At 45.3% G+C, this 12,041-nt stretch overlaps 1 protein-coding gene across 1 annotated transcript in view; it reads left to right on the forward strand.

The window, feature by feature from the left end:
• Positions 1–274: 274 nt before the first annotated feature.
• Positions 275–12,041, forward strand: part of arsb (arylsulfatase B) — a 122,051-nt gene continuing 110,284 nt past the window's right edge. The window contains exon 1 of the mRNA XM_085982326.1: positions 275–584. Coding sequence (XP_085838452.1) covers positions 336–584 — 249 coding nt within the window. The 5' untranslated portion in view covers positions 275–335. The remainder of the gene's footprint in view (positions 585–12,041) is intronic.

Raw genomic sequence — 12,041 nt, forward strand, 5'->3', positions numbered from 1 at the left:
AAAACTTTGCAATTGTTTATATCTTTACATATATTATGTAGTTATATAAAACTAAATGAGGGTGCCTTTTATTCCACCTTCGACCTAATTACAGCAAAGGTTAGTGCATTAAGCAAAGGATGAGCTACATGCTATTAAAATAAATATATTTTTGATGTGGCCAAATATGGACTTTGGTCGCACTGTGAAAAATGCAACACTAAGTGTACTATGCTCCGCAAAGTGGATATTTAATGATCACGGGACCAATCATGTGACAGCGTGGCTGGAAGCTGTCTTCCGGGTGGTTTTTTTGTTCTTGCTGGGAGGACGGGCTCAAGTTCGGGGCTGCGAGGATGAGGCTGGAGTCTGCGCTCCGTTTGCTTTACTTTTTATTGCTGTTTTCTGTTTCCGACGGTTCCCAGCCGCACATTGTCTTCATTCTGGCCGACGATTATGGCTGGAATGACATCGGATATCACGGCTCCCAGATCCGAACCCCGGTCCTGGACAAGCTGTCGGCCGAGGGGGTCAGACTGGAGAATTACTATGTGCAGCCCCTGTGCACGCCGTCCCGCAGCCAGCTCCTGAGCGGCAGGTACCAGGTAGGGTAATGGCAGTGACGGGCAACACTGTCAACAACAGCAGCATCTTGCAATTACACAGCGCCTTTAACCTAGCACTTTTAATTTTTTTTAAAAACAGTAATACCAAGTTTGTGAGGAAGGTTGGGGGATGATGGAGGAAAGTATGATTGAGATAATTTTGAAGACACTATTGATCGTGGGGAGAGACATGATAAGATGGAGTGCTTTAGGGGGAGAATTTGGTTGCAAGGCTGTGATATACTGAAGGCTCTGCTACCAATTTTGGAGAGGGGAAGCTACAACATACATCTGAGTTGGAAGAGTAAAGTTGGGATGTAGTGCAAGCGAATAGAGGGATTTAAAAATGAGTATGAGAGTATTCTAGGGGATGGGAAGCAATTGAAGGTTGGTGGAATAGAGTGACTGGTGTGTGCAGGACTTATTTTTTTAAGTCTTAATGATGCAGAGGTTTAAGGAGGGAATTCCAGAGTTTAGGGATTAAATGGCTGAAGGCAAGGGAGTGGGGGATGCACAAGAAGCCAGAGATAGAGGAACTGAGAGTTCCTGGAGGGTGGTAGGGCTGGAGAAAGTTATAGGGATGGAGCGGGGTGAGGCCACAGAGGGATTTTAACGGGTTGAGAATTCTAAATTTGAGATGTTTGGGGGACCAGAAGTTAATGTAGGTCAGCGGATGATGGATGACCTAGACTTAGTACGGGATAGAGTACAGGCGGAAGAGGTTTAGATGAGCTTAAGTTCACAGAAGGTGGTGAATGAGAGGCTGGCCAGGAGAGTATTGGAATAGTTGAGTCTGGAGGTGACAAAGGCATGGTTGAAGGTTGAGGGTTACGGCTGCAGATGGGCTGAGGCAGGAGCAGAGACGGGTAATTTTCTGGAGGTGGAAGCAGGTGCTTTTTGTGCTAGAGAGAATATGGAATTGGAAGCTCAGTTCAGCTCAGGATTGAACAGGCTGCCAAGTTTGTGAATAATCTGGTTCAGCCTGCGACACCGGCAGGGGAGGGGGATGGAATCGGTGGCAGTGGTACAAACGTTCGTGGTGGGGCCGAAGACAGCGGCTTTGGTTTTCCCAATGGTTAGAGGAAATTGCAGCACTTCCAGGACTGGATGTTGCACAAGCTGACTGACGACATGGAGAGGTGGAGCTGGCTGTCCCTGTAGGAAGCAGTGCGGCAGTGGAGGTTACTACAAGGTCCAGAAAACAGCAGAGAAATGGATTTTGGTCCAGGAGAAAGTGGTTTTCTGTCCAGAATCCTACACAGCAACAGAGTAAAGCTGAGATGCCAACAGTGTATTACAGTACAGGCCTAAAGCTCAGCAGGTGGGGGATGTGCACCGTAGACTAGAACAGGTTACCATAAAACTTGAAGCAACAGAGTAGCGGAGCAGAGTCACGGCAGCTGAATCTTGGTGATGTCCAGTAGAGTAGTCCTGATACATAGATACATAGAAGATAGGAGCAGGAGTAGGCCATTTGGCCCTTTGAGCCTGCTCCGCCATTCAATGAGATCATGGCTGATCATCCAAATTCAGTACCCTGTCCCTGCCTTCTCCCCATATCCCTTGATCCCTTTAGCCTTAAGAAATATATCCAACTCTTTCTTGAATATACTTAATGAACTGGCCTCCACCGCCCTCTGTGGCAGAGAATTCCACAGGTTCACCACTCTCTGGGTGAAGAAATTCCTCCTCATTTCAGTCCTAAATGGCTTATCCTTAGACTATGACCCCTGGTTCCGGACTCCCCGGCCATCAGAAACATCCTTCCTGCATCTAGTCTGTCCAGGCCTGACAGAATTTTATAGGTTTCGATGAGATCCCCTCTCAATCTTCTAAACTCCAGTGAGTATAAGCCCAATCGACACAATCTCTCCTCATACGTCATTCCTGCCATCCCAGGTATCAGCCTGGTGAATCTTCGCTGCACTCCTTCCATGGCAAGAACGTCCTTCCTCAGGTAAGGCGACCAAAACTGCACACAATACTCAAGGTGTGGTCTCACCAAGGCCCTGTACAACTGTAGCAAGACATCCTTGTTCTTGTACTCGAACCCTCTTGCTACGAAGGCCAACATACCATTTGCCTTCTTAACCGCCTGCTGCACCTGCATGCTTACCTTCAGCAACTGGTGTACAAGAACACCCAGGTCTCTTTGCACTTCCCCTTCTCCCAAACTATTGCTATTCAAATAATAATCTGCCTTCCTGTTTTTGCCACCAAAGTGCATAACCTCACATTTATCCACATTATAGTGCATTTGCCATGTTTCTGCCCAATCACCCAACCTGTCCAAATCGTGCTGGAGTTTCACGACATCCTCCTCACAGCATACCGGCCCCCCCAGCTTTGTGTCGTCTGCAAATTTGGAGATATTCCATCCAATTCCCTCGTCCAGATCATTAATATATATTGTGAACAGCTGGGGTCCTAGGACCGGTCCTTGCGGTACCCCACTAGTCACTGCCTGCCACTTGGAAAACGACCCGTTTATTCCAACTCTGCTTTCTGTCTGCCAACCAGTTCTCTATCCAAGTCAATACCTTACCCCCAATCCCATGTGCCTTAACTTTACACGCTAATCTCTTATGCGGGACCTTATCGAAAGCCTTCTGAAAGTCCAAATACACCACATCCACTGGTTCTCCCTTATCTATTTTACCAGTTACATCCTCAAAAAATTCCAGTAGATTAGTCAAGCATGATTTACCTTTTGTAAATCCATGTTGACTTTGTCCGATCCAGTCACTGCTTTCCAAGTGCTCTGCTATTACATCTTTTATAATGGACTCTAGCATTTTCCCCACTACCGATGTCAAGCTTACCGGTCTATAATTCCCCGCCTTTTCTCTACCACCTTTTTTAAATAGTGGGGTAACATTAGCTACCCGCCAATCCATGGGTACCGTTCCAGAGTCTATCGAGTTCTGGAAGATGACCAGCAATGCATCTACTAATTCTAGGGCCACTTCCTTAAGTACCCTGGGATGTAGATTATCAGGCCCTGGGGATTTATCGGCCTTCAATCCCATCAATTTTCCTAACACCATTTCCCTACAAATACTGATTTCTTTCAGTTCCACCCTTTCATCAGACCCTATGTTCCCTGGCATCTCTGGGAGGTTATTTGTGTCCTCCTTTGTGAAGACAGAACCAAAATATGTATTTAGTTGGTCTACCATTTCTTTGTTCCCCATTATAAATTCCCCCGATTCTGACTGCAAGGGACCTACGCTTGACTCCACCAATCTTTTTCTCTTCACGTATCTATAACATATATCTTTTTCTCTTCACATATCTGATGGTAGAGGAATGTAGGAAACAAATTGAAGGAAAATGAATGTTACTTTTTTTTAATTCATTGGTGGGATGTGGGCGTCGCTGGCTAGGCCTGCATTTAGTGCCCATCCCTAATTGCCCTTGAGAAGATGGTGGTGAGCCACCGCCTTGAACCGCTGCAGTCCATATGGTGTAGGTACACCCGCAATGCTGTTAGGAAGGGAGTTCCAGGATTTTGGCCCAGTGACAGTGAAGGAACGGCGATACAGGTCCAAGTCAGGATGGTGTGTGGCTTGGAGAGGAACTTGTAGGTGGTGATGTTCCCATGCGTCTGCTGCCCTTGTCCTTTTAAGTGGTAGAGGTCGCGGGTTTGGAAGGTGCTGTTGAAGGAGCTTTGCCGAGTTGCTGCAGTGCATCTTGTAAATGGTACACACTACAGCCACAGTGCGCCGGTGGTGGAGGGAGTGAATGTTGAAGGTGGTGGATGGAGTGCCAATCAAGCGGGCTGCTTTATCTTGAATGGTGTCGAGCTTCTTGAGTGTTGTTGGAGCTGCACTCATCCAGGCAAGTGGAGAGTATTCCATCACACTCCTGACTTGTGCCTTGTAGATGGTGGAAAGGCTTTGGGGAGTCAGGAGGTGAGACACTCACTGCAGAATTCCCAGCCTCTGGCCTGCTCTTGTAGCCACAGTATTTATATGGCTGGTCCAGTTCAGTTTCTGATCAATGGTAACCCCCAGGATGTTGATAGTGGGGGATTCAGCGATGGTAATGCCATTGAATGTCATGGGGAGATGGTTAGAGTCTCGCTTGTTGGAGATGGTCATTGCCTGGCACTTGTGTGGTGCGAATGTTACTTGTCAGCCCAAGTCTGAATGTTGTCCAGGTCTTGCTGCATATGGACACGGACTGCGTCAGTATCTGACGAGTCTCGAATGGTGCTGAACAGTGTGCAATCATCAGCGAACATCCCCACTTCTGACCTTATGATGGAGGGAAGGTCATTGATGAAACAGCTGAAGGTGGTTGGGCCTAGGACACTGCCCTGAGGAACTCCTGCTGTGATGTCATGTGATTGAGATGAATGACCTCCAACAACCACAGCCAACTTCCTTTGTGCTAGGTATGATTCCAACCAATGGAAGTATGGTGTGAAGTTTTACAATAAAGCAACATAGAGGGCACATTGAGCTGAATAAGATCTGGTTAGTATAATAGTGCCTCATTGGCTGTAAAGTGCTTTGGGACACCGTGAGGTTGTGAAAGGTTCGATTATAAATGCTGTCCTCGCCTTCCACCCCACCAGCCTCCACATTCAACAGATCATCCTACGCCATTTCCGGCACCTCCAGACTGATGCCACCACCAAACGCGTCGTCCCCTCCCCTTTCAGCATTCTGAAGGGACCGTTCCCTCCGCAACTAGGGTCCTAAATCTAAACAAAGGAAACTACGAAGGTATGAGGAGTGAGTTGGCTATGATAGGTTGGGGAGCTTCTTTAAAAGGCATGACGGTGGATGGCTAACATTTAAGGAACGAATGCATGAGTTGCAACAGTTATACATTCCTTTCTGGTGCAAAAACACAAAAGGAAAAGCAGCCCAACCATGGCTAACAAAAGAAATTAAGGATAGTATTAGATCCAAAGAGAAGTCCTATAAAGTTGCCAGAAAAAGTAGCATGCCTCAGGATTGGGAGCAGTTTAGAGTTCAGCAAAAAAGGACCAAGAGATTGATTGAGAGGACAAATAGAGTATGAGAGTAAACTTGCAGGGAAAATAAAAGCGGATTGTAAAAGCTTCTACACGTCTGTAAAAAGAAAAAGATTAGTGAAGACAAATGTAGGTCCCTTACAGTCAGAAACGGGAGAATTTATAATGGGGAACAAGGAAATGGCAGAGCAAATACTTTGGTTCTGTCTTCACGGAAGAGGACACAAATAACTTCCCAGAAATGCTAGGGAACCAAGGATCTAGTGAGAAGGAGGAATTAAAGGAAATTAGTATTAGTAAAAAAAATAGCGCTGTAGAATTTAATGGGACTGAAAGCTGATAAATCCCCAGGGCCTGATAATCTGCATCCCAGAGTACTAAAAGAGGCAGCCGTGGAAATAGTGGATGCATTGGTTGTCCTCTTCCAAAATTCTATAGATTGGAGGGTGGCAAATGTAACCCCACTATTTAAAAAAGGAGGGAGAGAGAAAACCGGGAACTACAGACCGGTTAGCCTAACGTCAGTAGTAGGGAAAATGCTGGAGTCTATTATAAAGGATGTGATAACAGGACACTTAGAAATATCAATGGGATTAGACAAAGTCAACATGGATTTATGAAAGGGCAATCGTGTTTGACAAACCTACTGGAGTTTTTTGAGGATGTAACTGGTAGAATAGATAAGGGAAAACCAGCAGCTGTAGTGTATTTGGATTTTCAGAAGGCCTTTGATAAAGTCCCACATAATAGGTTAGTGTGCAAAATTAAAGCACATGGGATTGGGGGTAATATACTGGCATAGATTGAAAATTGGCTAACAGACAGGAAACAGAGTAGGAATAAATGGGTCTTTTTCGGGGTGGCAGGCGGTGACTAGTGGGGTACCGCACAGATCAGTGCTTGGGCCCCAGCTATTCACAATATATATCAATGATTTGGATGAGGGAACCAAATGTAATATTTCCAAGTTTGCTGACGACACAAAACTAGGTGGGGTTGTGAGGAGAATGCAAAGAGGCTTCAAGGTGATTTAGACAAGTTGAGTGTGTGGGCAAATACATGGCAGATGCAGTATAATGTGAATAAATATGAAGTTATCCACTTTACTAGGAAAAACAGAAAGGCAGAGTATTATTTAAATGGTGATAGATTGGGAAATGCTGATGTACAAAGGGACCTGGGTGTCCTTGTACACCAGTCATTGAAAGCAAACATGCAGGTGCAGCAAGCAGTTAGGAAGGCAAATAATATGTTGGCCTTCATTGCAAGAGGGTTTGAGTACAAGAGCAAGGATGTCTCACTACAGTTATACAGGGCCTTGGTGAGACCATACCTGGAGTACTGTGTGTGGTTTTGGTCTCCTTACCTAAGAAAGGATATACTTGCCATAGAGGGAGTGCAGCGAAGGTTCACCAGACTGATTCCTGGGATGGCAGGACTGTCGTATGAGGAGAGATTGGGTCGACGCGGCCTGTATTCACTAGAGTTTAGAAGAATGAGAGGGGATCTCATTGAAATGTATAAAATTCTGACCGGGCTAGACAGACTGGATGCAGGGAGGATGTTTCCCCTGGCCGAGGGGTCACAGTCACAGGATACGGGGTAGGACATTTAGGACTGAGATGAGGAGAAATTTCTTCACTCAGAGGGTGGTGAACCTGTGGAATTCTCTACCACAGAAGGCTGTGGAGACCAAGTCACTGAATATATTTAAGAAGAAGATAGATAGATTTCTAGACACAAAAGGCATCAAGGGGAATGGGGAGAGAGCGGGAATATGGTATTGAGATAGAGGATCAGCCATGATATTGAATGGCGGAGCAGGCTCGAAGGGCCGAATGGCCTACTCCTGCTCCTATTTTTCTGTTTCTACACCCTGGTCCACTCTTCTGTCACCCCCTCCCCTTCCCACAGCACCTTCCCGTGCAAGCGCAGGACATGAAACACCTGCCCTTTTACCACCTTCCTTCCCACTGTCCAGAGCCTTAAACACTCCTTCCAGGTGAAACAATGATTTACTTGTTGTACTTGCAATTTAGTATACTGTATTCGTTGCTTATGATGCGGTCTCCTCTACATTGGGGAATCCAAATGCAGATTGGGTGACTGCTTTGCGGAACACCTCCATTCAGTCCGCAAATGTGACCCTGAGCTTTGGGTCACCTATCATTTTAATTCTCTGCCCCACTCCCACTCTGAGCTCTCTGCCCTTGGCTTCCTACACTGTTCCAATGAAGCTCAACAGAAGCTCAATGAACAGCACCTCATCTTTCAATGAGGCACTTTACACCCTTCTGGACTCCACATTGAGTTCAACAATTTCAAATCATAACCACTGCTCCCATTTTTTCGGACAGCAGCTTTTGGTAATGATTCTGCTATTTCCATTCATGCCTCCTCTAAACCCATCTTTTTGTTTCTTTACTCATCCCAGTACCATCGTCTTTTGCCTTGCACCATCATCCCTTTTGTCATTTAATCTCTCCTGCCTTCCCCCCCCCCCCCCGCCCCTTTGCTGTGGGGGAGGGTTTAAACTAAAATGGCAGGGGGTTGGGAACCTGTGCAGGGAGAGAGAGGAAAGGGAAACAAGGATAGAAGCAGAAGACCGGAAGGAGAAAAGCAAAAGTGGCAGTCAGAGAAATCAAGGGTTTAAATCAAACATGGCCACAGTAAATAATGATTCTAAAAGGTCTAAGAGTGTTAAAAATACAAGCCTGAAGGCTTTGTGTCTTAATGCGAGGAGCATTCATAATAAGGTGGATGAATTGGCTGCGCAAATAGATGTAAATGGATAGGATATGATTGGGATTACGGAAACATGGCTCCAGGGTGACGAAGGCTGGGAACTCAACATCCAGGGGTATTCAATATTCAGGAAAGACAGGCAAAAAGGAAAAGGAGGTGGGGTAGCTGGTTAAAGAGGAGATTAACACAATTGTAAGGAAGGATATTCGCTCTGATGTGGAATCTGTATGGGTAGAACTGAGAAATACCAAGGGGCAGAAAATGTTAGTGGGAGTTGTATACAGACCCCCAAACAGTAATGCAGAGGTTGGGGATGGCATTAAATGGGAAAGTAGAGACGTGTGCAATAAGGGCACAGCAGTTATCATGGGTGACTTTAATCTACATATAGATTGGGCTAACCAAATTAGTAACAATACTGTGGAGGAGGAATTCCTGGAGTGTATATGGGATGGTTTCCTGGACCAATATGTTGAGGAACCAACTAGAGATCAGGCCATCTTAGACTGGATATTCTGTAATGAGAAAGGAATAATTAGCATTCTTGTTGTGCAAGGCCCCTTGGGGCGGAGCGATCGTAATATGATAGAATTCTTCATTAAGATGGAGAGTGAAGTATTTGACTCTGAGACTAGGGTCCTGAATTTAAATAAAGGAAACTACGATGGTATGAGGCGTGAGTTGGGTAGGATTGATTGGGGAATATTACTCAAAGGGTTGACGGTGGATAGGCAATGGCAAACATTTAAAGATCACATGGATGAACTACAGAACTTGTTCATCCCTGTTTGGCATAAAAATAAAACAGGGTGACTCAACTGTGGCTGACAAGGGAAATTAGGGATAGCATAAGATCCAAGGAGAGGACATATAAATTGGCCAGAAAAAGCAGCAAACCTGAGGATTGGGAGCAGTTTAGGATTCAGCAAAGGAGGACAAAGGGATTAATTAAGAGGGGGAAAATAGATTATGAGAGTAAGCTTGCAGGGAACATAAAAATTGACTGTAAACGCTTCTATAAATATGTGAAGAGAAAAAGATTGGTGAAGTCAAGCGTAGGTCCCTTGCAATCAGAATCAGGGGAATTTATAATGGAGAACAAAGAAATGGCAGACCAATTTAAATACATACTTTGGTTCTGTCTTCACAAAGGAGGACACAAATAACCTCCCAGAGATGTCGGGGAACATAGGCTCTGATGAGAGGGAGGAACTGAATGAAATCAGTATTTGTAGGGAAGTGGTGTTAGGGAAATTGACGGGATTGAAGGCTGATAAATCCCCAGGGCCTGATAATCTACATCCTAGGGTACTTAAGGAAGTGGGCCTAGAAATAGTAGATGCATTGCTGGTCGTCTTCCAAAATTCTATAGACCCTGGAACAGTTCCCATGGATTGGAGGGTAGCTAATGTTACCCCACTATTCAAAAAAGGTGGTAGAGAGAAAACGGGGAATTACAGACCTGTAAGCCTGACATCAGTAGAGTTCATTATAAAAGATGTAATAGCAGAGCACTTGGAAAACAGTGACCGGATCGGACAAAGTCAGCATGGATTTACAAAAGGTAAATTGTGCTTGACTAATCTGCTGGAATTTTTTGAGGATGTAACTGGTAGAATAGATAAGGGAGAACCAGTGGATGTGGTGTATTTGGACTTTCAGAAGGCTTTCGATAAGGTCCCGCATAAGAGATTAGCGTGTAAAGTTAAGGCACATTGGATTGGGGGCAAGGTACTGACTTGGATAGAGAACTGGTTGGCAGACCGGAAGCAAAGAGTTGGAATAAACGGGTCTTTTTCCGAGTGGCAGGCAGTAACTAGTGGGGTACTGCAGGGATTGGTCCTAGGACCCCAGCTATTCACAATATATATTAATGATCTAGACGAGGGAACTAGATGTAATATCTCCAAATTTGCAGACGACACAAAGCTGGGGGGGAGGGTATGCTGTGAGGAGGATGTCGTGAAACTCCAGTACGATTTGGACAGGTTGGGTGATTGGGCAGAAACATGGCAAATGCACTATAATGTGGATAAATGTGAGGTTATCCACTTTGGTGGCAAAAACAGGAAGGCAGATTATTATCTGAATAGTAATAGATTGGGAGAAGGGGAAGTGCAACGAGACCTGGGTGTCCTTGTGCACCAGTCGCTGAAGGTAAGCATGCAGGCGCAGCAGGCGGTTAAGAAGGCAAATGGTATGTTGGCCTTCGTTGCGAGAGGTTTCGAGTACAGGAACACGGATGTCTTGCTGCAGTTGTACAGGGCCTTGGTGAGCCGACACCTCGAGTATTGTGTGCAGTTTTGGTTGCCTTATCTGAGGAAGGATGTTCTTGCCATGGAGAGAGTGCAGCGAAGATTCACCAGACTGATACCTGGGATGGCAGGAATGACGTATGAGGAGAGATTGGGTCGATTGGGCTTATACGCGCTGGAGTTTCGAAGAATGAGAGGGGATCTCATTGAAACTTATAAAATTCTAACAGGACTAGACAGACTAAATGTAGGAAGGATGTTCCCGATGGTCATGGATTCCAGAACCAGGGGTCACAGTCTAAGGATAAGGGGTAAGCCATTTAGGACAGAGATGAGGAGGAATTTCTTCTCCCAGAGAGTGGTGAACCTGTGCAATTCTCTACCACAGAAGGCAGTTGAGGCCAATTCATTAAATATATTCAAGGAGGAGTTAGATATATTTCTTAAGGCTAAAGGGATCAAGTGATATGGGGCGAAGGCAGGGACCGGTTACTGAGTTTGGATGATCAGCCATGATCTCATTGAATGGCGGAGCAGGCTCGAGGGGCTGAATGGCCTACTCCTGCTCCTATCTTCTATGCCTTCCCTCCTATCACAGATCTTCCCTTTTATTCTTTCCTCCCCTCCCCCCTTTCCCTGCCCCTCTCTACTTGCTTAAAACCTGTTTCATCTCTAACCTTTTCCAGTTCTGATGAAAGGTCATCGACCTGAAACGTTAACTCTGTTTCTCTCTCCATGGATGCTGCCTGACCCGCTGAGTATTTCCAGCATTTTATGTTTTTATATAAATGCAAGTTTTTTTCTTTCTTTAGGGACAAAAGGATAGTGACAGAATGTCACATAACCACTTTAAATAAAAAAATTTAAAAAAAATAGAACATTGCAGTCATGTAAGGTGTCAGCCTTGGCTCAGTGGCAGCCACTAACCGCTGAGTCAGAAGTTCGTGGGCTCAAGCCTCATGCGAGTCGCGTCCATGTAAATCTGGTGCCTAAAGGCGATTGCTGCAAAATTGGCATTTATATCTGCCATCATGGTGGGGAGCAGGTAACTGGAATTGCATGTAGCTCAGTGGCAGCATTCTCACCTGAGTTGGAAAATCATGGGTTCAAGCTCTATTCGAGAGACTTGAGCCCATAATCTAGGCTGACAATTCCATACAGCACTGAGGGCGTGCCACACTGTCGGAGGTGCCATATTTCTGATGAGATGTTAAAGCACCCTATCTGGATGTAAAAGATTAGATGCCACTGTACGAAGAAGAGCGTGGAATTCTCATGGTGTCCTAGCCATCATTAAAACAGATTATCTGGTCATTTATCTCATTGCTGTTTGTGGGACCTTGCTGTGTGTAAATTGGCTGCCCCATTTCCCTACATTGAAATATTGGTCTGTTTTCTGGGCAGAAAATGGGGTCAAAATTTTTTGCAGTGCTCTGTTCTGTGCCCCAAGATGCTTTTTTAAAAAAAAAG

Source organism: Somniosus microcephalus, chromosome 1 (assembly GCF_052327205.1).
Source record: "Somniosus microcephalus isolate GS21.2 chromosome 1, FLI_Smic_1.0, whole genome shotgun sequence".
In the NCBI taxonomy this organism is placed as follows: domain Eukaryota; kingdom Metazoa; phylum Chordata; class Chondrichthyes; order Squaliformes; family Somniosidae; genus Somniosus; species Somniosus microcephalus.